Source organism: Triturus cristatus, chromosome 1_2, assembly GCF_964204655.1.
Source record: "Triturus cristatus chromosome 1_2, aTriCri1.1, whole genome shotgun sequence".
Taxonomy (NCBI): domain Eukaryota; kingdom Metazoa; phylum Chordata; class Amphibia; order Caudata; family Salamandridae; genus Triturus; species Triturus cristatus.
This window is the reverse complement of record NC_140580.1, coordinates 1,142,179,288-1,142,201,815: the sequence shown is the minus strand read 5'-3', so window position 1 is coordinate 1,142,201,815 and position 22,528 is coordinate 1,142,179,288. Positions and strand designations below refer to the sequence as shown.

Sequence of the window (22,528 nt, the reverse complement as noted above, 5' to 3'; positions counted from 1 at the left end):
GTTCCCAGCGAAAGTCACTGAGAAAGCCATCAACAGCCACCTCGCCACATTCATCAAAGAGCACAACATTCGACACCTGGTGGCCCCCCGCCCTCGGAAGCCCACCCACCCCCACGGACGCAACCTGGGAATCATCCTGGACTCAGAGCTCAAAATGGACCGCCAGATCAACTCCATCTCGTACTCCTGCTTCCACACCCTCCGCCTCCTACGTAAGACCTTCAAATGGATCACCCTCGAACACAGAAAGACCATCACTCACGCCCTGGTTACCAGCAAGCTCGACTACGGCAACGCACTCTACGCCGGAATAAACAAAAACCTCACCCGCAAGCTACAGAACATCCAAAACGCCTCTGCAAGACTGGTCCTCAGCCTGCCAAGACACTGCCACATCTCCCAGCACCTGCGCACACACCACTGGCTCCCCATCGAAGCTAGAGTCACCTTCAAGATGCTAACCCACGCTCACAAGGCGCTCCACGACACCGGAGCAGCATACCTGAATAGCCAACTCAAATTCCACGCACTCCAAAGGACCCTACAATCAGCCCAGCTCTCCTACGCCGTTGTCCCCTGCACCAGAAAGACCAGATCGGGAGGCCGCTCCTTCTCCTTCCGCGCGGCCAGAGCCTGAAACGACCTTCCGCTCCACCTCAGACAGACATCGCTCCCCATCTTCCCAAGAAACGAAACCTGGCTCTTCGACAGACTCCCTCCTTGATGGACTGGACCCTGCGACCCCCCCACCCTCCAGTGCCTTAAGACCCTTACGGGTGAGTAGTCGCACTTAAACACCCGATTGATTATTTGTTTTGGTACCGTCATTGGCAGCGACGACGGGGCAATGGGTGATGCCAGCTCCAGTGGGCTCCTGGTCAGGGCCCTGGCGCTCATTATTTTACAAACTAAGTACTGCCGGGACTCACAAATGTGACACGTGAACCAATCCTCCGCAGTAAGTGCCACAAGAGTACAGAACTCTCTGGCAGAGCCGCCGCCCGACCACGTCATGTCACCTTCCAAAAAGATCTCAAAGCCCTTCTCTGAACGACACCTGCCTTACCCGCTCCTACCCCTCACCCTCCCGCCAAGGGCAGACCAACGGCTACCATCAGGAACAACTGATGGCCATTCCGTGGTACTCTAGCACGTGCCTGTCACTGCTTTACTCTACCTCACGGGTATATGTATATTTTCTATTTGTTATTGATAAGTTTATTCTTTACTGTAAAGCGCTCTGATGCCTACGGGCGATGTCCTGATATATAAAATAACATATTAACCCATCATTTATTTATTTATGTGAACTTGAGTTCTCGGTGCATGAGCATACACCGTGGCGGCAGGCAGAAGCCACACAAAAGTTCGGCTCTTTAGGTCCAGGATCCAGGAGGCTCTCGAGCCGAGCCAGAGCCAGGCCACTGGCTCGAACTTTCAGTGACTCACCTACCGCATAACACGTGATTGGGCATTGCTGGATGTTTACAAGGCGGAGAACTCCTTACACCTGCGACTGGAGACGAGGCCTGGAGCGACAGCGAACAGCAAACTGGCAGCTGTCATTACAGCAGAGTGAACGTGTGGGGGCGTCGCTTCACTTTGGGAGTTGACATCACTACCCTGGAAGCACAGTGAAGGTGGGAGGATGTGACATTACACCAGGAGCGGCCCTTACTGCAGAAACATCACGAAGCGGGGGCGGTGGGATGTGACATCACACTAGGAACTGTACTTACTGCAGGAGCTGCACCGTGAAAGTGGGAGGATGTGACATCACAGCACGAGCTGCCCTTACAGCAGAAGCAGTACAGTGAAGGTGGGAGGATGTGACATCACAGCACGAGCTGCCCTTACAGCAGAAGCAGTACAGTGAAGGTGGGAGGATGTGACATCACAGCACGAGCTGCCCTTACAGCAGAAGCAGTACAGTGAAGGTGGGAGGATGTGACATCACAGCAGGAGCTGCATTTGCACGGAGCACGGGGGAGGATGTGACATCACACCAAGAGGTACCCTTACTGCAGTAGCAGCACAGTGGAGGTGGGGGGATGTGACATCACACCAGGTGCTGCACTTGCACAGAGCATGGGGGAGGATGTGACATCACACCGGGAGGTACGCTTACTGCAGCAGCATCGTAGTGGAGGTGGGAAGAAGTGATATCAGGTTTGGAGGTGCCCTTACTGTAGGAAATCACAGGTTTAGATAATGCAATTCAAATGAAAATAGAATAAAGAGAATGTAAATACACATATAACAAAGATCACACTAACTGTCCCAGAAGAGACACGTCATAAAACTAAAGATAGACATGGAATAGAAAAAACGCATACACAAATGTTATAGGCATATTCCACTGTCTGTATAGATCTATTAGCGAAAGAGGCAGGGAGGGCTTCTCTAACCAAAGGAAGCCTGGTCTGAGAACCAAACTAACCAGAAGTGACTGTTTTCAAACAACATGGCCGCCAGCCGTCCTTCCCGAGACCAACGCGTCAATGTTTTGTTAACACTCTACAATTCATTTGTGGGTAAAAGACGGTGCTTAATTTGGGCCGGTGGTTTCTGGTGATCAGCACTGGCGCTTAATTGTCAGCACCGGCTCTTATGGTGGCGCGGTTTATCTAATTTACAGATCAGCAGAAGAACAGTTGTTTATTAATTCAATGTACATTAAAAATGGCTAACACATCACCCAAGCAATTCTTATAGCTTTGGGGCCTTGAACAGTCTACAACAGGCTTCTCCAATGAGTAGCTCGTGAGCTACTGGTAGCTCTCCTGTGTGCTGCTCAGCCTACAAAATTAGAAGCTTTTATTTGGCTTAATTAATAAATTCATACCAAAATTGAAAAGCATTATTTTTCAGAACTCATAAGCTGATGTTTGGAAAAAAAAGCTTTTACTTGGCTGAATATATTTATTACAAAATTGAAAAGTGTTTATTCAAGACCAAAATGTGTGCATCGTCAAAACTCCTAAGATATTTCGAGGAAAATGCTTGAATTTCCAAACCATTTGATAAATCATGTATTGGTGGAGAGACTTATTAATAATATTATTACCTTGATGCCACGAGAACAGCAGCTACGGCTGTAGTCACCCCAGATTGACAAAACCTATTTTTCACACTTCTGCTGACAACCCTTCCTCATGCCCGGAGGTGATCACTGCTGGTAATCTAGCATTGTGCGGCCACTAAAGTAATCTTGTCTTGTGTGTTTACTATTACAACACTAATAATATTAGTATCTCAGGACAATTTCTGTTGAACAAAAGTAGCTCTTCTTACAGAAAAGGTTTGAGACCCCTGGTCTAAAATGTCACACTTGTAGGGTGTGATGGTTAGTAGTAGTGTTGATACCGTCATTGGCACGCTGGCAGGGGCAATGGGCGGTGCAAGCTGCTGTGACCTCCTAACGAGGGCCCCGGCACATATTCATTTACAAACTAAGCACCGGAGAAAGAATAAATACATTACATGTTAGGGCTACTGCGGAAGGTCTCTGGCCCAACCCATCTAGCTGGCCACGCTCTAGATCTCGAGCTCACTACTTTCAGCTTCGAGGTGCAGACCCTTCCCAGCCTTTACTTTGGACTGGTCATTATGCCATCAGCTTTCATTTTCGAGGTTTGCCGGGCCCAGTGGACATATGAGGGTCGGCAGAAGAACTGGAAGGCATTGGAAATGAGTTTCCCACGTCCTCTGTAAGTGCCTTTCAGTCAACAGAGATAAAGCATAGCCGTGATATAAATACTGCCTTAACAGAGTGCCATAACGCCCTTTCACATGCCTTTGAGACGGTCACCCCCCCCCCCTCCCCCCCCCCCCCACGAAACCTGGCTCATCCAACTCCCTCAGACCTCTGGGCCTGGTGGCTCAGTGGACTAATGTATTCAGTGTAGGGGCCTGTATTGGACCTCATGGTCACAGTTTCAATTTCCGGTGGGTTCACTCAGCCTTTCATCCTTCTGAGGTCGATACACTGGGTACCATTGAGTTGTGTAACAATAAACATCTGTTATTCAGCGCCAAGGTACCCTTCTGGGTGAACGTGTACTGTACAAATGCACATGTTATGTTATCACGCCCCTTTGGTACTCAATGGGTTGGAGGATCGTGAAAATGACCAGTACCAGACTGGAAAGGAGAGGCTGTATGGACTAAATCCCTCTCAGACAAAAATGCTTACAAACCAGCGCTTGCTTCTTATCACAGGAAAATTAGAGAAGCGTGCAGACTTTACCATTAATAGTATTCATCTGGCTGGCATTTCTGCCATAGAGCGATTCAGGGTGCCAAACGAATTCACCAAGCCACAGGCCTGTATTTCCACTATTCCAGCTTCACAAGGATTGTGTGACTGTCTAGCTGATCACTTCGAGCGGAAATTCACTAAGATCTACCAGAACCTTTCTATTATGTCTCCAGAAGCTCCAGACGCATCCGTTTATAACCCTCCAGCGTCTAATTCCCCGCATTACTGGAGAGGTTTGTGGTCCTCGCTCAATAGCAAGTGCAGGAGATGCTGGACAAAGACGCATCTGGCCTCCTTTGGACCCTTGCCCCCCGCATCACGGCCAGCCAGTCAGACATGTTAGCACCGCCTATCACATCTCTCTTTAATCTGTCCTTAGTCAGCGAAACTGCCGTGGGATTGGACATCCATGCAGGTCACCCCTATTTTAAAGAAAATCAACATGAACCCCATCGATCTGGCCTATTATCGACCCATCTCGCTTTAGGCAAGGGCTTGGAGGGTCTTGTCAATAAACAACTCTCTTCCTATTTGGAGGATAATGGCTTGTGGACCCCTTTCAATCTGGCTTCAGAGCTTTCCGCAGTGCAGAAACCACACTGGTGGTTGTAGTGGACTGTATTCGACTTTCACTGGACGCCGACACTCCGACTAGGCTGGTATTACTCGATCTATCGGCCGCTTTTGATACGGTCTCTCATTCCATTCTGGTTCGGAGGCTTTAGGAGTCCGGCATCTATGGAAAGGCCTTGCACTGGTCCATAGTTTAAGGATAACAGGACCTAGACGATTTCACTTGACTCCTTTAAATCCCGAACCATGTCAATGAATAAGGGGGTCCCCCAGGGCTCCTCTTTGAGCCCTACTTTGTTTAACATCTATGTGCCCCCCCCCCGTGCTCAGATTGTCAAATCCTGTGGCTTTGATATTATATCCCATGCAGACAACACGCAGTTAATCATCTCATTTGGGCACGATCCAGATAACATGAAAATCTGATTTACCGACTGCATGAGAAAGATGGCCGCTTGGATGACGCACAACTGTTTACAGCTCAATGGGGCCAAAACTGAGATTCTGTTGTTTGGGAAGGCACAGGCCTTCTGGTCTGACGGTGGGCAGCATCTGAGCTGGGCTCAGCCCCCTGCCCTAGGAGGGCAGTTAAACATCTCAGCCTTATGGACGATGAGAACCTCTCCAAGGAAGAACATGTTCGGACTGTTTGTGGTACCCGTTTCGCTCCCAGGCGTTGAGGTCCCGGAGAACACGAATTCAAGCCCTGCCTTTGAGTCGCTTGGACTACGGGAACGCCCTATTGGTTGCTGCCAATGAAGAACTGGTTTCCAAACTACAGGTTGTAGAAAATACAGCGCCGCGTTTGGTCTGTAATCTTCCCCCGGTACTGCTTCGGTTCCCACCCTGAAGGCTCCTCATTGGCTGCCGGTCCCTCTTCAAGGTCCCTGTCTTATTCGTAAGTCTCTGTCTGTCAGGCGAGGGCCCCGTTTTCCTACGTAGGAAGCTCACTGCCCCAGCAGAAACCTCAGATCCAAGCACAAAGCTTTGGTACGTTCCTGCCATACCCGAGCCTCGAGATATAAGGGCTGGTGTTTCCCTTACCTTGCCCTCCATCATTGGAATAAACTTCCTTTCTACATTCGATCTTGTACTAACTGACAGATTTAAAAAACTTTTGAAGACCTGGCTATGTTAATTGGTCACCAGTCTTGATTCAGGAAAGCTTCGGCAGTGAGTCGTTCACACTACATTAAGTTCTTATAACATAACATAACATAAATAAAGAAAGCTATGCATATCTGCGGTCTTAATCACCTTTAAGGCACAACCTGGCTATGACAAATGGCTTCAAGGAGGTGTAGAACCGATGAGTTTTTTGTGTGTTTTGTTCTGGGGGCCTCGGGAGCGGACGCCATTGGAAGCGGTTCCAGAGCTGCGGTCTTTGAACTGAAACCCCTCGCTTCTCCCCGCCTCCATCTCCTTTCAAGCTACTTAAAGCACAGAGCGGGCTCGCCGCTGCATTACCAGTACAAAATAAATGTATTGAGATGTGTTGAAAAAACATCCATAAATAGACTTAACCAATGTACAATGAAACGCTTTCATCCACGAATGTTTAGAGAAATGCCCATTAGCCAATCAAACTTCAGGCGCTTATAGTAACTCACAAAACATAATTTAGTTTAGAATGGGCATAAAAATGGCTCCAGCCTGCACTGGGCTGCCATATTCTAGATGCAAACAGCTGCACACGGCGCGCACACAGTGCTCTTGGACTCTGTGGGGCAGAATCTCGAATGCTTGTGTGTCTTTTCATCCCCACAGGTTGCTGGAAGCTGACCTGGCACCAGGACCTGGCAGGAGGGGTCGAGCACCGAACCCCAAAGTGAAGGCGTGATCCTCGCACGCGACCTGTCACAGAATCAAGTTATTCCCACTGCCGACCACAGTCCACCTGGTCTAATTCCGCCCTTAAATCAATTGTGAATAAGTATCTCAATTGGCCAATCAGACGCCAATCCCTCAATCGATAGCTTCCTTCTGCAGAATGCTTTACAAGAGGCGTGTGAACTCCGAGCATTCATTAAGGCCTTGGTGAAGGGCACGGTTTACCGCTTCAGTCCAAAATGTGTTTGTTTGTAATATGAGTAAACCTGTTCTAAGAGAAACACATTTTGGACTAAAGAGTAAACCGTGTCAGCAAGGCCTTACTGGAGGCCAGGAGTTGACGGGCCTCTTGTCAAACATGAAGGTATCAATTGAGGGATTCGGCAATCTTCGATTATGAAACAAGAACCCTTAATTGGGTATGCTAGGTCTATACCAGCCAAGTGTTTCACTACCAGAGATATAACATTCTATAATCTAATGTATATAAAATAAAACAACACAATAATAATGTGACTGGGATATTCAAGTTGTCAAATGTTTCGCCTCCTGGCGGATTTCCTCACAAGCTTTGCTTGCCAGGGCTCTTTCTAGAATGCATTGTGAGGTCACAAATATAAGCATGAAGATCTTTTATAGCAACGCCCCCCCCCCCCGCCCTATGGCTGGCGCCGCCTGCACCCCCTCTAAGCGCCTTCTTACAATGACTGCGGGGAAGGGAAACTCTCCCCATCTTAGAGTTTGCAAACATTGCTATGTGCGCGTCACTGTTAAATGTCGACAATATCGGACCTATTTTCAACTTCTACTCCTTGTGTGTGAAAACAACGGTTCAGAGGAGAATCTTTTTTTGCGGTCTAAATGCATCGAAACCCTTGCCATTTCTACCATACATTTGCTTTGCCGTCTGACTACCATATATGCAGTATATTTACCAGAGTAGTCATAAGGGCCAGGCCAGCTCAACCAGGATGTGTGTAACAGTCAGAACTGCTGACTTTGGAGCTGGGGTACCGGGTTCGAGTCTCGGCGACGGTTCAACATTCTGTGATAATCACGTCATCTCCCCGCGCCTACGAAAAATGAAGGTGCCTTGTGTAACGTAACTGGTGCCAATGTAAAGCGCTCCAAAACCTTGGGGTCAACTTTGTGCGATATAAAACGGCAAAAAGCAAGCTCTGGGGCCAGCAGCCAGTCAGTGCTTCCCGCAGAGCAGCCTGGGCGCCGAGAGCTTTGCACGACGCTTGTGAAGTGTGTTGTGACCATAAAAGCAGACATTACTCTAGTCTAGAAGAACATTACAGGCTCCAATAAACGACAAGTACAGTGAGTTATGTGCTCTGTGGGATTTGTTGGGGGTGACTCTTGTCTTGAAGGATGTGGAGTCCTCAGCCAACCATGGGTGGCACGCTCCATCACTTGTGCCACTCCTGGCTCGCGCAAGGTCTGGGGAAACACGGGGGGGGGGGGGTTGGGCTGTGATGTAAAGCTATGAATCATTTTTTTCTACACCCTGCAACAGGCCCAACACACTGCGCAGACACCACACAGGTGTCAGGGCTGGGGTGGGGGGGGGGGGGGGGTGTTTGGGGTACTACACCCCCGAATTAATGTATTTCGGGTGAATAGTTGGGCACAGCTGCTGTCAGTCAGATATGGTGAAGTGTCTGTTGGACTTCACCTGGATTTTTGCATGCCCACACTGACAGACACACACACACACCTCTGTTTTAAAAGGCCGAAAATGTTGATGATTTTACAAAATATGGTTTCCTCTCAGTACCCCAAGAAATCAGCCCTCCTCTCTCTTTCCGCTGCCCCTTAAGCCCCTCTCATGTCCCCTGCTTGTCATATCACTTATTTTAACAAGATGCGCTTGCGTGATTGTTGGGAAATCCGAAGCCCTCCCCCCCCCTCCCAATCATACTGACCACGCTCCGGCCCTGCACACACGGATCACTAGAGAGCGGCCCGTACACTGCATTGCACTGTCCTGCGGAGGGAGGAGTAAAACTGCAAACACCAGAATACACAAAACTAAGACACAAACAACCGAGACTGCAGGGGCTCTGCCACCGGGGCTGGGGAACCTTGAGGTAGAGCGCGGATACCTTGAGGTAGAGCGCGGATACCTTGAGGTAGAGCGCGGATACCTTGAGGTAGAGCGCGGATACCTTGAGGAAGAGCGCAGATACCTTGAAGTAGAGCGCAGATACCTTGAGGTAGAGCGCGGATACCTTGAGGTAGAGCGCGGATACCTTGAGGTAGAGCGCGGATACCTTGAGGTAGAGAGCTCATACCTTGAGGTAGAGAGCGCATACCTTGAGGTAGAGAGCGCATACCTTGAGGTAGAGAGCAGATACCTTGAGGTAGAGAGCAGATACCTTGAGGTAGAGAGCGCATACCTTGAGCTAGAGAGCGCATACCTTGAGGTAGAGAGCTCATACCTTGAGGTAGAGAGCTCATACCTTGAGGTAGAGAGCTCATACCTTGAGGTAGAGAGCTCATACCTTGAGGTAGAGAGCTCATACCTTGAGGTAGAGAGTGCATACCTTGAGGTAGAGAGCGCATACCTTGAGGTAGAGAGCGCATACCTTGAGGTAGAGAGCGCATACCTTGAGGTAGAGAGCAGATACCTTGAGGAAGAGAGCAGATACCTTGAGGTAGAGAGCGCATACCTTGAGGTAGAGAGCGCATACCTTGAGGTAGAGAGCAGATACCTTGAGGTAGAGAGCAGATACCTTGAGGTAGAGAGCAGATACCTTGAGGTAGAGAGCGCATACCTTGAGGTAGAGAGCGCATACCTTGAGGTAGAGAGCGCATACCTTGAGGTAGAGAGCGCATACCTTGAGGTAGAGAGCGCATACCTTGAGGTAGAGAGCGCAGATACCTTGAGGTAGAGCGCAGATACCTTGAGGTAGAGCGCAGATACCTGGAGGTAGAGCGCAGATACCTGGAGGTAGAGCGCAGATACCTGGAGGTAGAGCGCAGATACCTGGAGGTAGAGCGCAGATACCTGGAGGTAGAGCGCAGATACCTGGAGGTAGAGCGCAGATACCTGGAGGTAGAGCGCAGATACCTGGAGGTAGAGCGCAGATACCTGGAGGTAGAGAGCAGATACCTTGAGGTAGAGAGCAGATACCTTGAGGTAGAGAGCAGATACCTTGAGGTAGAGAGCAGATACCTGGAGGTAGAGCGCAGATACCTGGAGGTAGAGCGCAGATACCTTGAGGTAGAGAGCAGATACCTTGAGGTAGAGAGCAGATACCTGGAGGTAGAGCGCAGATACCTGGAGGTAGAGCGCAGATACCTTGAGGTAGAGAGCAGATACCTTGAGGTAGAGAGCGCATACCTTGAGGTAGAGAGCGGATACCTTGAGGTAGAGAGCGGATACCTTGAGGTAGAGCGCAGATACCTTGAGGTAGAGAGCGGGGATTCAATTCCTCGGTTATGGCGTTTCGCTAAGCCTTGGTTATCTCTACTTCGTGACCAATAAGCACAGACAAAGCCAACAGGTTTGGCAGCGAGACAAGTCTGCAGTATTTACCTTATAAATCGATGCAACAGGCATTGAAAGTGCAAACATGATAGAAAATAAAAGACTGCCTCTAACAGAAGGCAGGGGCATGTTTTACAAAAAATAAGTGCAAACTGACCAACTGCAAAAATAAATTAAAAAAACATTAAATGAAACTGAAGAGGAATACCTATGGGTGAAATATTATTGACCCCTGCTATATACTCCGGGGGAGGGGGGTAGAGGCGAAAAGGGAATGATCCTTTAACCACAATTTCTGGAAGGTGGTGGTCGTGAAGGGGGCTGGGGGTTGCTTCTTAAATAGTCCCTACAGTTCACAGAGTGAGTGGTTGGAAAGTGTCTCGGTGCGGGTACATCTGCCTCCGGCCTCGCTGGCTCACCCCCACTGGTCGGGGGAAGAGTGGCACAGATTCCCCTCCTTCCGCTGTGAGTGAAAGTCGTATGTGTCACGTGCTGCCCCTCCGGCCCCTGCGCCACACTCCCCCATATACAAACAGCGTCAGTCAAAGCTCTGATTTGGCTGCAGGAGTCCCCAGATCTGAATCACTGCCCTTCTCCACTGACATTATGTGTGATCTTGGGCAGATATGTATGTGTGTGTGTGTGTGTGTGTCGCCATCCAAAAACACAAACACATGCAGAGTGACGCACCCATGCACACCGCAATGAAGCCCCTTGCGCAATAACTTGGGTAACGGAACGCAAACCTTTTTTGCTCACGATACAAGGAGTTTTTGCAGACGACAGATCGTGACATTCAAACACAGCTTGTTTATACGTCGAAAAACAAGAATAGCTTATTCCGCTCAGGCGCTCCTGGCACAGCCTTGTGGCGCTAGAGCACTGTGGACAATAGTGGTTGTTGTTGCCCCCAACACTGGGACTTGTTTTTGGTTGACGTCGGCAGAATGAAATGCTGAGCTGTCCCTGTTGGGGTTCGTGTAACTTGTAAGCTGCACACACCGATCTGCAGCAGGCACACTGACGCAGACAGACAGACGGACAGACAGGGCCTTGCCTTCATTAGAAGCTCCGGGTGTCGGGGGCCGCTGTCCCAGGCTGGAGAGCGGCAGGGAGCTCCCGTGAGGTCCAACATTCAGGTTGGTGGGTGAGTGCGAGTGGTGGCTGTCACGGGGGTCGCGGTGGCATCGGTCACCCCTCGTGGTCGTCCTCAAGCCCTGCGCCGTCTCTCTCCTCCAAGCCCTAACCAGCTCCCGATCTCCTCCGACAACGACCAGCACTGCCTCTCCCCTCCAACCCGGACCCGGCCAGCACCGCCTCTCGCCCAGGCCCCTCCGAGCTCCTCTCTTCCACCCACACACAGCAGCAGAGACGGGAGGCACTGGGTTTAACCCCCTCGGGCCCCCGGGGCAGCGTCGGACACAGCGCCCAGGACTCGGCGTCTCCCTCCCACAGCCCTCCCGACCTCGAACTAGTGACAATCCAAGGGTGGCTGGACAAGGCGTGCGGCTCCGAATCTCATCCTCGGAGCTGAAAACTATGAATAGGCCGAAGAAGCGAGCTGCGTGCAGCGAGGGGGCAGCTGCTGGGAGCAGAGGAGGAATTCCATAGCAGACTTCTCCCAGCACGAGGCCAGGGCTGCTAACCCTTTGGTCACCATCTCGGGACAGCCAGAGAGCGCACAGGCTGGAGGGTGTGGGGGCAGGGGTCCTTGACATGGGGGTGGTGGGGACACTAGAGGGCTCAGATCCTCGCCTTCAACTCTTGGTCCAATCCACGGGTTAAACGCCCCCCCCCCCCTCAAGCTGCTGTCAACTTTTACAACCATTATATTCAATACCGCATAGCACGGTGGGTTGAGCAGTTGCTGCAGGGATCTACGAGTGTGCTGCAACCCACAAGCGGGAAACAGGCTGGGCTGCCTGAGGTTTTATCCTTATAATGTTGACAAAAAATGAGTTGCTTTTTGCAATAGAAGTAATCAATGACAGTGGGCAGTTTAGCATCAACTGTTATTCGAGTTTTGTGACACACACACACACACACCTCTGCCACTGTGACTACTGAGGCTCACAGACCGCTCCCTCAATACACCTCAGTCCTGATCCGTAGACACCTGCTGTGTGTGGGACCCACACACAGCTCCTGGCCTGCAAAACCTGTAGTGCTCCAGAACAGGAGAGCACGGTGAGCTCTGCCAATGCACCTCACTGGAGTCCAGAACCCCCCTGCAGGTCAAGAACTGGCACCCACCGACAGCTCTGGCAATGCACCTCACTGGAGTCCAGAAGCACCCCCTGCTGTTTAACTGGCACCCACCTATAGCTCTACCAATGCACCTCAATTGTGTTCAGAAGCACCCTCTGCTGGTCAAGAACAGGCACCGTGAGCCCTGCCAATGCACCTCGCTTGTGTCCAGAAGCACCCCCTGCTGTTTAACTGGCACCCACCTACAGCTCTGACAATGCACTTCAAATGTGACCAGAAGCACCCCCTGCATGTCAAGAACTGGCACCCACCTACAGCTCTGCCAATGCACCTCACTGGAGTCCAAAAGCACCCCCTGCTGTTCAACTGGCACCCACCTACAGCTCTGCCACTGCACCTCGCTTGAGTCCAGAAGCCCCCCTGCAGGTCAAGAACTGACACCCACCGACAGCTCTGCCAATGCACCTCACTGGAGTCCAGAAGCACCCCCTGCTGTTCAACTGGTGCCCACCGACAGCTCTACCAATGCACCTCAATCGTGTTCAGAAGCACCCCCTGCTGATCAAGAACTGGCACCCACCGACAGCTCTGCCAATGCACCTCACTGGAGTCCAGAAGCCCCCCCTGCACTTCAAGAACTGGCACCCACGACAGCTCTGTGAATGCACCTCACTGGAGTCCAGAAGCCCCCCTGCAGGTCAAGAACTGGCACCCACCGACAGCTCTGCCAATGCACCTCACTGGAGTCCAGAAGCCCCCCTGCAGGTCACGAACTGACACCCACCGACAGCTCTGCCAATGCACCTCACTTGAGTCCAGAAGCACCCCTGCAGGTCAAGAACTGGGACCCACCGACAGCTCTGCCAATGCACCTCACTTGAGACCACAAGCACCCCCTGCTGTTCAACTGGTGCCCACCAACAGCTCTACCAATGCACCTCACTGGAGTCCAGAAGCCCCCCTTCAGGTCAAGAACTGGCACCCACCGACAGCTCTGCCAATGCACCTCGCTTGAGTCCAGAAGCCCCCCTGCAGGTCAAGATCTGGCACCCACCGACAGCTCTGCCAATGCACCTCACTGGAGTCCAGAAGCCCCCCCTGCACTTCAAGAACTGGCACCCACGACGGCTCTGCCAATGCACCTCACTGGAGTTCAGAAGCCCCCCTGCAGGTCAAGAACTGGCACCCACCGACAGTTCTGTCAATGCACCTCACTTGTGACCAGAACAGGGGTCTCCAACCAGTAGCTCAGGAGCTACGGTAGCTCTCCAGACCCCGGCGAGGGGAGTGAACCCTCCAGCACAGGCCGAGCACACAGCCTGGTGGGGAGATCCGTTCTTTGGGCTTACTGCTTCTTCCGAAATCGGAGGACTTCCAATGCCCTCTACTCTTTTGTTTTTATTCTGTCATAAATGTTGGAAAAAAGACCCCAAAGGCGCCCAAGGTCTCCCTCTGCCAGTAGTGAGATGTGATAAGACACACGAGGTCCAAGAACGGCGGGGCCGGCATCGGCCACGCCAAAAGTATGGCAGTCGTGCCGGCCCCCTTCGGACATCGAGACACGACTGTCGCGCTCCTTGGTGACGCGACAGGCGTGTCTTTCGATCGATTGGTCCCGGGCCCGGGGAGTGACCCGGAAGTGATCTGAATCACCTCCGGGTCACGCGATGGGCTAACGCCAGGCCGGTTAGAACCGGTCTAGCATGAAAACCCCTGATAAAAGGCTGGGGAGCGCAGGAGTCGGTCTCTTCGCTCCTCGCTCCCCAGCCTGCTACACCAGCCTCGCTAGGAGGCTGTAATTGGCTAGCTTGGTTGGGTGGCTTCAGAAGTAGGGCATGACCTCCTAGTGAGCGCAGGGGGGGGGGCAGATAGTTGGTTAACTATGCTGGCCTGTGGCGGTAAGGTCATGATTGGTGAGCAGTACATTTAAGGTCCTTAGAGGGCGGCGCCATTCTTGAATGGTGTCGCCCAAGTGGGAGGGACAAGTCGTCTCTCCTAGAACTCCAGGGGCAGTTGGGTGCGGGGGGGAAGAGGGAGTCACCTTTCTCTAGGCTGGTTGGCCACCCCGCACGTGCACAACGGCGCCAGTAAATGGCCCAGAACTGCAAGGGCCCCTTTTATGGAGATAATATTCAGAGCGTACGGGGCTAACCGGGGAAGGGGGGGGGGGGGAGAAGTACCCTCACGGTAAACGGGCCCTCTGCGCATGCGCACTCCGGCAGGAGGGCGTGGTTAAATTGATAAGGATCTGACACCAGTTAGTGACCTTGCCGTAGGCCCAGATAGGATACGCAGAAAAGTAAATGCTGTGATGGTTATTAAAGATAGGTTAGATTCGGATAGGAAACCTTTGTATTAGAGTTATGCTAAGGTTAGCCATCTGTTCGTATCAATTGTAATCAATGTAATGCATAATTTTTTGCGTAACGTTTGTAAATATTGTATATATTAATAATGTTTATTAATTTTGTTTATTAAATACGGCCGGGGGGTTTTACGCCCCCGAATCCAAAACTCCTCTCATGTCATTATATGGGTCTGGTTAAGGGAGGAGGGGGTGTAGGTAGTACCTGGCCATATAGAAAGGGCCTGTGTGCGCAGTGCACAGCATGTTGGCGCTATATAGGAGTGTGTGACACGCTATAGTACCAACCCAGGTGAGTCCACAAGGAGGCATGGGATGAACACCAGCGTCACCCTCGCGCCAGAGCTGTGCACAGAGTACAGCCAGTGACCCCACTGACACGCCCCAAACAGAAAGGAAATGTGGGAGTGACATACACCTGAGAAGTCACTGTATGCATGTAGTGTCCGTGGGAAGAGTCTATGCAGCATGGGCAGGCTCCGGCATAGGCACTCAGCACCCTCACCCAAAGGCGGGCTCTGCTCCAATGGCGCCCTGCTTCTGACACTAACCCTCATCTCACTTTGGTCCAAAGTAACCCTAACTAAAACCCTAACTAACTTTTACTCTCCCCCTAACCCCAAGCCTAACCCTAACCATTTCCTTAATGCTAACACTACCTTTACGCTTTCCCTTTCTAAAATTAAACTTACTAAACATGTTTTCGTGTAAATATCTTTTAGGTTTCAAATCCTTTTCACACTCTCCCTTTATTTTTAGGATTGACTAGTAATGGCAGAACACAGACACTCCAAGGGGCTTTTCCACAGCCTCCTTCCGCCATTGGCTTTGCTGGCTGGGGAACCTTCAACCATTGGCTTGAGACATTGTCAATCACATCTTCAAACAGTCCATAGGAGTATTTTAATCTCCCCTCTTTATTGGTTATCGGGATGCAGGTTTCCACCTCCAGTGGAATGCTGGAGGAACTATTTCACATGTAAAAAGTGTAGCCTGTCCTTGCACGTGTAGGTCCAGATTATAAAGCTTTGATGTAAAGCAGGGCAGCAAGGAAAGCTGCTGTGCTGTGTTGCGCCAGTTGGAGCGGGCAGAACTGTGCCCGGTCTACAAAGAACTGATGCAGCTCCGATCTGTATCTGCACTGGCGCAGTTACTGCAGCCATGCACCAGCGTAGGCACCCTTCCTCCACAGTGCAAGGGTTTCTGTGTCGTGGTCAGCATAGAAGGAGTCTCTTACTGCACAAAAACGATGCTAAAAGGCAATTTCCTCCTCTTTGTGTGTGTGAAGCAGACGGCAGAACATGCACACAGAGGACACGCATTGGCAACGCCAATAGGCCTCACCCATGCAAAAACTTTTGACTTTGCCAAAGTCTTTTAGACATGTTGTACAGCAACGTGTCTGTGCAGCATGGCTAAAAGTAAAGTAAGAAAATAATCGCTTTAATGCAGCCAGCACTGGTGCCACATCATGTTCCTTTATTCAGGCAGGACGGGCAACCAAGGATGGGGAAAGGGGCTGAGGGTACGTGCAAACAACGACGACGGAAAGGGGGGTGGGAACAACAGAGCAACGCAAACACAAGGAGATGATGGACGGAGCGCTGAAACTTTTCAGGCACTCGACCCCAATCACAGATCTGGGTTGAATCCATCATCGTTCTTTAGCTCACTTCGCCACCCCAGTTCAGACACAGTCATATGCAAATCAGTCTTGACCCTGTGCCTCATGGGAACAGTCCAGCCCGAACTGTCAAGCCATGTCTTCCCTGGACCGGAAACAAGCATCCTGGGGCCAGTTTCGGGCTAACAGCCCTCAACAGCCAGGCTAGCTTGAATCCAGTGGCAAAGTGAGCAAGAGACCCACATCTTGGCACGACCGTATCCGGAGTATCCGTCAGAGCAGGGAGGCCGATATCCAACAAACAGGCCGCAAATCTGGTGTCTTCACCCACACACATAGAAGTCAGGACCAGTCAAATCAAATAACGGGGTAGAGATGACAAATTCCTACGTTAATGGTCCTGTTACAATATAGATTTTCCCATATAAAGAAATCTATATTAATAATATATCCCACTTTATACAATACGGTGGCTCCAACGGATACAAGAAAAGGATCCATACATCTATAGAGGCTCCCTTAGTGTGATCCGAGCGGAGGCGAGAGATATTTCCACTTCCACAGATTATGTAAATGATCAGACATAATCCCTCGCTACATTCAGATTGAAAGTTTTATTGTCCTGAAGAAGGTGAAAATATTGAACAAACACCGAAACGCTGCGTCGACTTTTAATGCTTTTAAGAACTTTGATCTTTGAGATGTTTTTAGTCTTCCGATATGCTCAGATTGTAACCTATATTGGGAGGAAGATTACCATTGATTTATGATTGACTATGCAATATCTTTGTTTGGAATAAAATTGTCTTTTGGAATATACTCATGATCAAATTGAATGAGTTTCTTTGTGCAAACGTATGCTGTACTATGTTACTGTGATTAGTAGGTTTTTTATTAAGTTCTATAAGGTTTTGTTCATAGAGGCACATAGTGAATAAGGATCACTGCTAGATCTTTTAGCATCTGATAATTCTTTGGTTTAGATAGAGGTATATTCTCTTCTACTTATCACTACATAGGGACTTCTTGTTTTTTTAGCTCAAAGTGAGCAAGGGACCCACGTCTGAGTATATCCTGTCAACTTAGGGCGAACAAAGCAAACACAAGGAGATGATGGATGGAACGCTGACACTTTTCAGACACTCACCCCCAGTCACAGATCTGGGTTGACTCCATCATCGCTCTTTAGCCCACTTTGCCACCCCAGTTCAGAAACAGCTATATGCAAATCAGCCTCATGGGAACAGTCCAGCCCGAACTGCCAAGCCATGTCTTCCCTGGACTGGAAACAAGCTTCCTAGGACCGGTTTCAGGCTAACAGCCCTCATCAGCCAGGCTAGCTTGAATCCAGTGGCGTAGTGAGCAAGAGACCAAAGTCGGGGTATACCCTGCCAACTTAGGGCGAACAAAGCAAACACAAGGAGATGATGGACGGAGCACTAAAACTTATCAGACACTCACCCCCAGTCAAAGAAGAAGAAGCAACAAGGAGAAGGGGTGGGTGGGAGGGAGGGAGGGAGGGAGGGAAGAAGAAACAAGGAAAAGGGGTGGGTGGAGGGAGGGAAGAAGCAACAAGGAAAAGGGGTGGGTGGGAGGGAGGGAAGAAGCAACAAGGAAAAGGGGTGGGTGGGAGGGAGGGAAGAAGCAACAAGGAAAAGGGGTGGGTGGGAGGGAGGGAAGAAGCAACAAGGAAAAGGGGTGGGTGGGAGGGGAGAAGCAACAAGGAAAAGGGGTGGGTGGGAGGGGAGAAGCAACAAGGAAAAGGGGTGGGTGGGAGGGGAGAAGCAACAAGGAAAAGGGGTGGGTGGGAGGGGAGAAGCAACAAGGAAAAGGGGTGGGTGGGAGGGGAGAAGCAACATGGAGAAGGGGTAGGAGAGGGAATAAGCAACTCAAAGAAGGGGCGGGTGGGAGAGGGAAGAAGCAGCATGAAGAAAGGGCGGGTGGGAGGAGGAAGAAGCAACACGGAGAAGGGGTGGGGGAAAAGAAACATGGAGAAGGGGTGTGTGGGTGGAGAAAGAAGCAACATGGAGAAGGGGTGTGTGGGTGGAGAAAGAAGCAACATGGAGAAGGGGTGTGTGGGTGGAGAAAGAAGCAACATGGAGAAGGGGTGGGAGAGGGGAAAGATGCAACATGGAGAAGGGATGGGGGAGAAGCAACATGGAGAAAGGGTGGGTTGGAGGGGGAAGAAGCAACACGGAGAAAGGGTGGGTGGGAGGGAGGGGGAAGAAGCAGCATGGAGAAGGGGTGGGTGGGAGGGAGTAGAAGCAACGCAGAAGGGATGGGTGGGAGGGGTAGAAGCAACACGGAGAAGGGGTGGGTTGGAGGGGGAAGAAGCAACATGGAGAAAGGGTGGGAGGGAGGGAGAAGAAGCAGCACGGAGAAGGGGTGGGTGGGAGGGGGAAGAAGCAACATGGAGAAGGGGTGGGTGGGAGGGGGAGAAGCAACATGGAGAAGGGATGGGTGGGAGTGGAGAAGAGGTGGGTGGGAGGGGGGAGAAGCAAAATGGAGAAGGGTTGGGTGGGAGGGGAGAAGCAACATGGAGAAGGGGTGGGTGGGAGGGGAGAAGCAACATGAAGAAGTGGGGAGAAGCAACATGAAGGGTGGGTGGGTGGGGAGAAGCGCCAGGTGGGTGGGGAGAAGCACCACAGGAAAGGGGGAGCGGCAGAGGAAGAGGAAGCAATCTGTACTTAATCGATGCTCCACAGAAACAAAAGGTAGTGATGGTCAGCACACGCAGGCCCATTAGGAGGAAGCAAACAAGAGTGACAATAAAGCCAACAAATTGTAAGCAATGGGCGGGCACCAAGCCCTTTATTCTAAACAATACCCCTGACTGCAACAGCACATGTGCTGTCGACGAGACCAAAAAAACGAGGAGAAAGAAAAATATTTCTCCTTGTTACACCAGCCTGTGAGACGCACACTGCATGGGTGGATACAGAGGAATGCCCATGCGCCACCCATGGAACGCCTCCTTGACACAAAGTAATGCGAGGCAGCGCGTTGCACCGTGCTGTTTTACTTCTGGGTACAAACAAACGGAAGTCTCCATTTGCAATGGTTTGTAAATACCAACCTTGATTTTGCGACTGGTAAACAAGTAATGTAAACCCGACACAAAGTCTTTGTAAATATTGGCTGGAATGCTTTATCTCTCCAATGAACTAAATACACAAAGCAATGCTTTCTTTTGGAATTGTTTTGCACTGGAGAAAACATTTTTAATTGCTTTTGTCTACACTAAGCGCCAGCATCAAACCCATTCACTTTGCCAGTACTTTTTTATGGCTATTTAACAACATTATGTTTTCTAATGTTTTTTTCCCAGATTTTAAAGTTTCACACTTGTGGTATTTCAAACCTTTAAAACACTTTTGTTGACCCTTTACCTATAGAGACTCCTTACAAGTGGGTAAAGCAGCCAGCCGCCACCTCTCTGCCGGAGCAGGAGTTCTGTGGACCACCCCGTGTAACCCCGACACTTGCCACAGACAAGAAGCCCCAGCCATAGGACCACTGCTTATCATTTTAAACTGGGGATTGGTGCTTACAAGCTCCTCTCACTTTGCACTCATAGAAAAAAAAAAGTAAAGTGAATCACGTGACAATCGTGTAAAGAATGGCTGTACAATTTTTTTGGGGGGTAACAAAAAATGAGAATACCTATGAAATGTGAACTGCACACGTTCAGCACTTCGGGAGGGAAAATGAAACTCTTTTTTGAAGTTCTGAACTGTGATGGAAACAAAGATTATAATAGGATCTAAAACAAATCAAGACACTACTCAGTGAAGCACAAACTGAACCCTAAATTGCACAGATTATAACTTGTGTGCAATGTGGTTTTATCAGTGAAAGTGCCTGTCTGTGCAGCGCGTGGCCTTTTCAGTGGAGAAAGTGCCGTGTGGCAGAGTGCTGCCACGTGATGCTCTAGTTACATTTAAAGCCCGCCTGCCTCGTGGCCATTAAAGCTTGCGTGTTCTACACATTGGGCCATGAGTCTAAAAGGTTTGGGAAGGACTGCGGTATATGATCATTCTGTCAAATGATTCCCTGCACAGCGCTCTGAAACCCTAACAGCGCTAAAGAGGACAGGTGTTCAGTACATAAACACAGTGTGAAGCTGCCCAGGTGAGGAACAGTAAGGAGGGCAGTCTGAGGGTCACAGGCACGCTCTTCTTGCCAACCAAGCAGGCCAGGCCTTGTGGGGGAGCGAAGGCCTCCTTTGCAAGGCTGCGTGGCCTCCCGGTGTCGCTCTGTGTGATCTTGGGCATGCCTCTGTGAGTCTCCCTGCGCCTTCTTCGTCGATTATTCTTCAGAGGTGCTTAGAACCGATGTCGGGAGTTGTATACCGATAGGCGCCCGCTCCATGACCCTCGTCACTTCCCCAGGTCCTGCCACGTGTCTCTGGGAGCACCCGGAATGCAGAAGAGCGGCTTCAGGGCTGACGCACCTGGAGTCCTCGTGAGGGCGGAGGGCTGCCAGCGGGCGTCCGATGATCCACAGGTAAGGTATTCTTGGCACGACCTAAAGCCGAGCCCGGGGAATACCACACTGGCGCTGGCACGGAGGGAGGCCTGCCCAGTGTCATTTCTGAAGTAACTCATTCATGTGTCGCCAGCTCGTCCCTGCACTGCCCGGATGCTCGGACTCACTCCGGACATCCGTTGGCAGAGGGCTCCAGCCTCAGCGTCTATGTAGTGTCTTGAAGACGAGGAGGTCAGTGAGCTGTGGAAGCCTCTATTTATCCCATCCTCTGACAACACGTGTGACGTCACCTCGGTGGTTCAAACATCTCTGCAGCTTTTCACCCTTTCTCTCGCTCTCGCGAGTCTTGAACTCCAGAGACCCTGGGGACTTTAGTGCAGCGCCAGCTGTGTGCCTTGGTACTTAAATGTAACAAGCACTGGTAAAGCCAATAGGTGTCGTCTTTCAATGGCGGTACCCGATCTTTTGGCTTTGCCTATGCTTAGTGCTCATGCGGTTCTGCAGCATAAAACAAAAGAAAAAGATGGATACCTGCAGCTGCAAAGCAGAATCGATATTGAAATAATAATAATCAGTGCGAATGCGGCATGACACTTCAATACTCCTACGTCACTAGACTCGCATCATGACACAGCAGCCATTTTGTTTATTTACTTTTGGGAAATTTTAATGTATGAATTGGGTCGTACCCTTTATTTGTGCTTTTATGGCCATAAAGGCAGAAATAAAAAACTCTTGAATTGAATTTTGTTTCTTGATTTAATTTACAGTTCCAAGATGGCAGACGTGATAAATAAAAAATATACAGAACGCCCCACAGACAAGAGAGGCCTGGGAGCAAACTGCAGCTATAAAGTTTTAGTTACTGATTTATACATTTTTTTAAAGAACGATAGGGTAATGAAGGAACAACAGTGCCATGGAAGCTTCGGGTGCGCGACAGAGCTAGCTGCATGGGGAAGTGCACACATATGAGTAAACGGGCAAAACGGGGAGTGGTGGGGAAGAAATGGATGAGAACAGTGTAGAAGTGAAAGCAAGTGGCGAGGGGCAGGAACTTCAGAGGTAAAGTGTCTTGTGATGGCGCAAGTAAGAAAATACATGCACTCGCATAGAGGGTTGAAGAGAAAGGTTGTTCCCAGAATACAAGCAGGAAGGATACAAGTCATCCAATCAAAGGTATGGTAAAGAGACACTGTCCAGGGAAGGGACAAACAGAAGAAGGGCACTGAGTAAGACGCGAGTGAATGAGTGACGAGAAAGCCAACCAATACAAAGCAATGGGCGGGCCCAAATCCCATCATAAGCTTTCGTATTGTATACAACAGCTCTTCGACAACAGAAAGCTAAAACCGGTCTGTAGACAAGACTAAAAATTGACTCCCATCTGTCTTGGAGGTTCCACCTCTTACCACATAATTAACTGGTAGACCTAATCCCACCTTACCACAAGCCCCCGCTCCCCCTATCTGGGCATGGAAAGGATTTTTCTTTGTGATGACTTTCGTGACCATTAAGTACCGAAATAAAGCAGCTTACAAGAAAAGTTCGAGGAACATCTTTGTGTTTTTGGAAGTATAGTGACATGTTAAGGATAAGAATCTTTACTTTCTGTTTGTAGACTTTTTGAGGTCCTCTTAGAACGTTACTTGGGTTATTTCAACGCTCCATCCGATGATT

The 22,528-nt window shown here is 50.2% G+C and overlaps 1 protein-coding gene across 5 annotated transcripts in view; it reads right to left on the bottom strand.

The window, feature by feature from the left end:
* Positions 1-22,528, bottom strand: part of RALGDS (ral guanine nucleotide dissociation stimulator) — a 400,090-nt gene that overhangs the window by 160,267 nt on the left and 217,295 nt on the right. Inside the window, exon 1 of one of the 5 annotated variants that reach the window (XM_085613895.1) lies at positions 11,221-11,439. The exons of 3 other annotated variants lie outside the window; for them this stretch is intronic. In XM_085613895.1, the coding sequence (XP_085470021.1) occupies positions 11,221-11,298 (78 nt within the window). In that variant the 5' untranslated portion in view covers positions 11,299-11,439. Of the gene's footprint in view, positions 1-11,220; positions 11,440-22,528 lie in introns of those variants that run through there. One more of the 5 variants, XM_085613893.1, reaches the window with a different exon arrangement.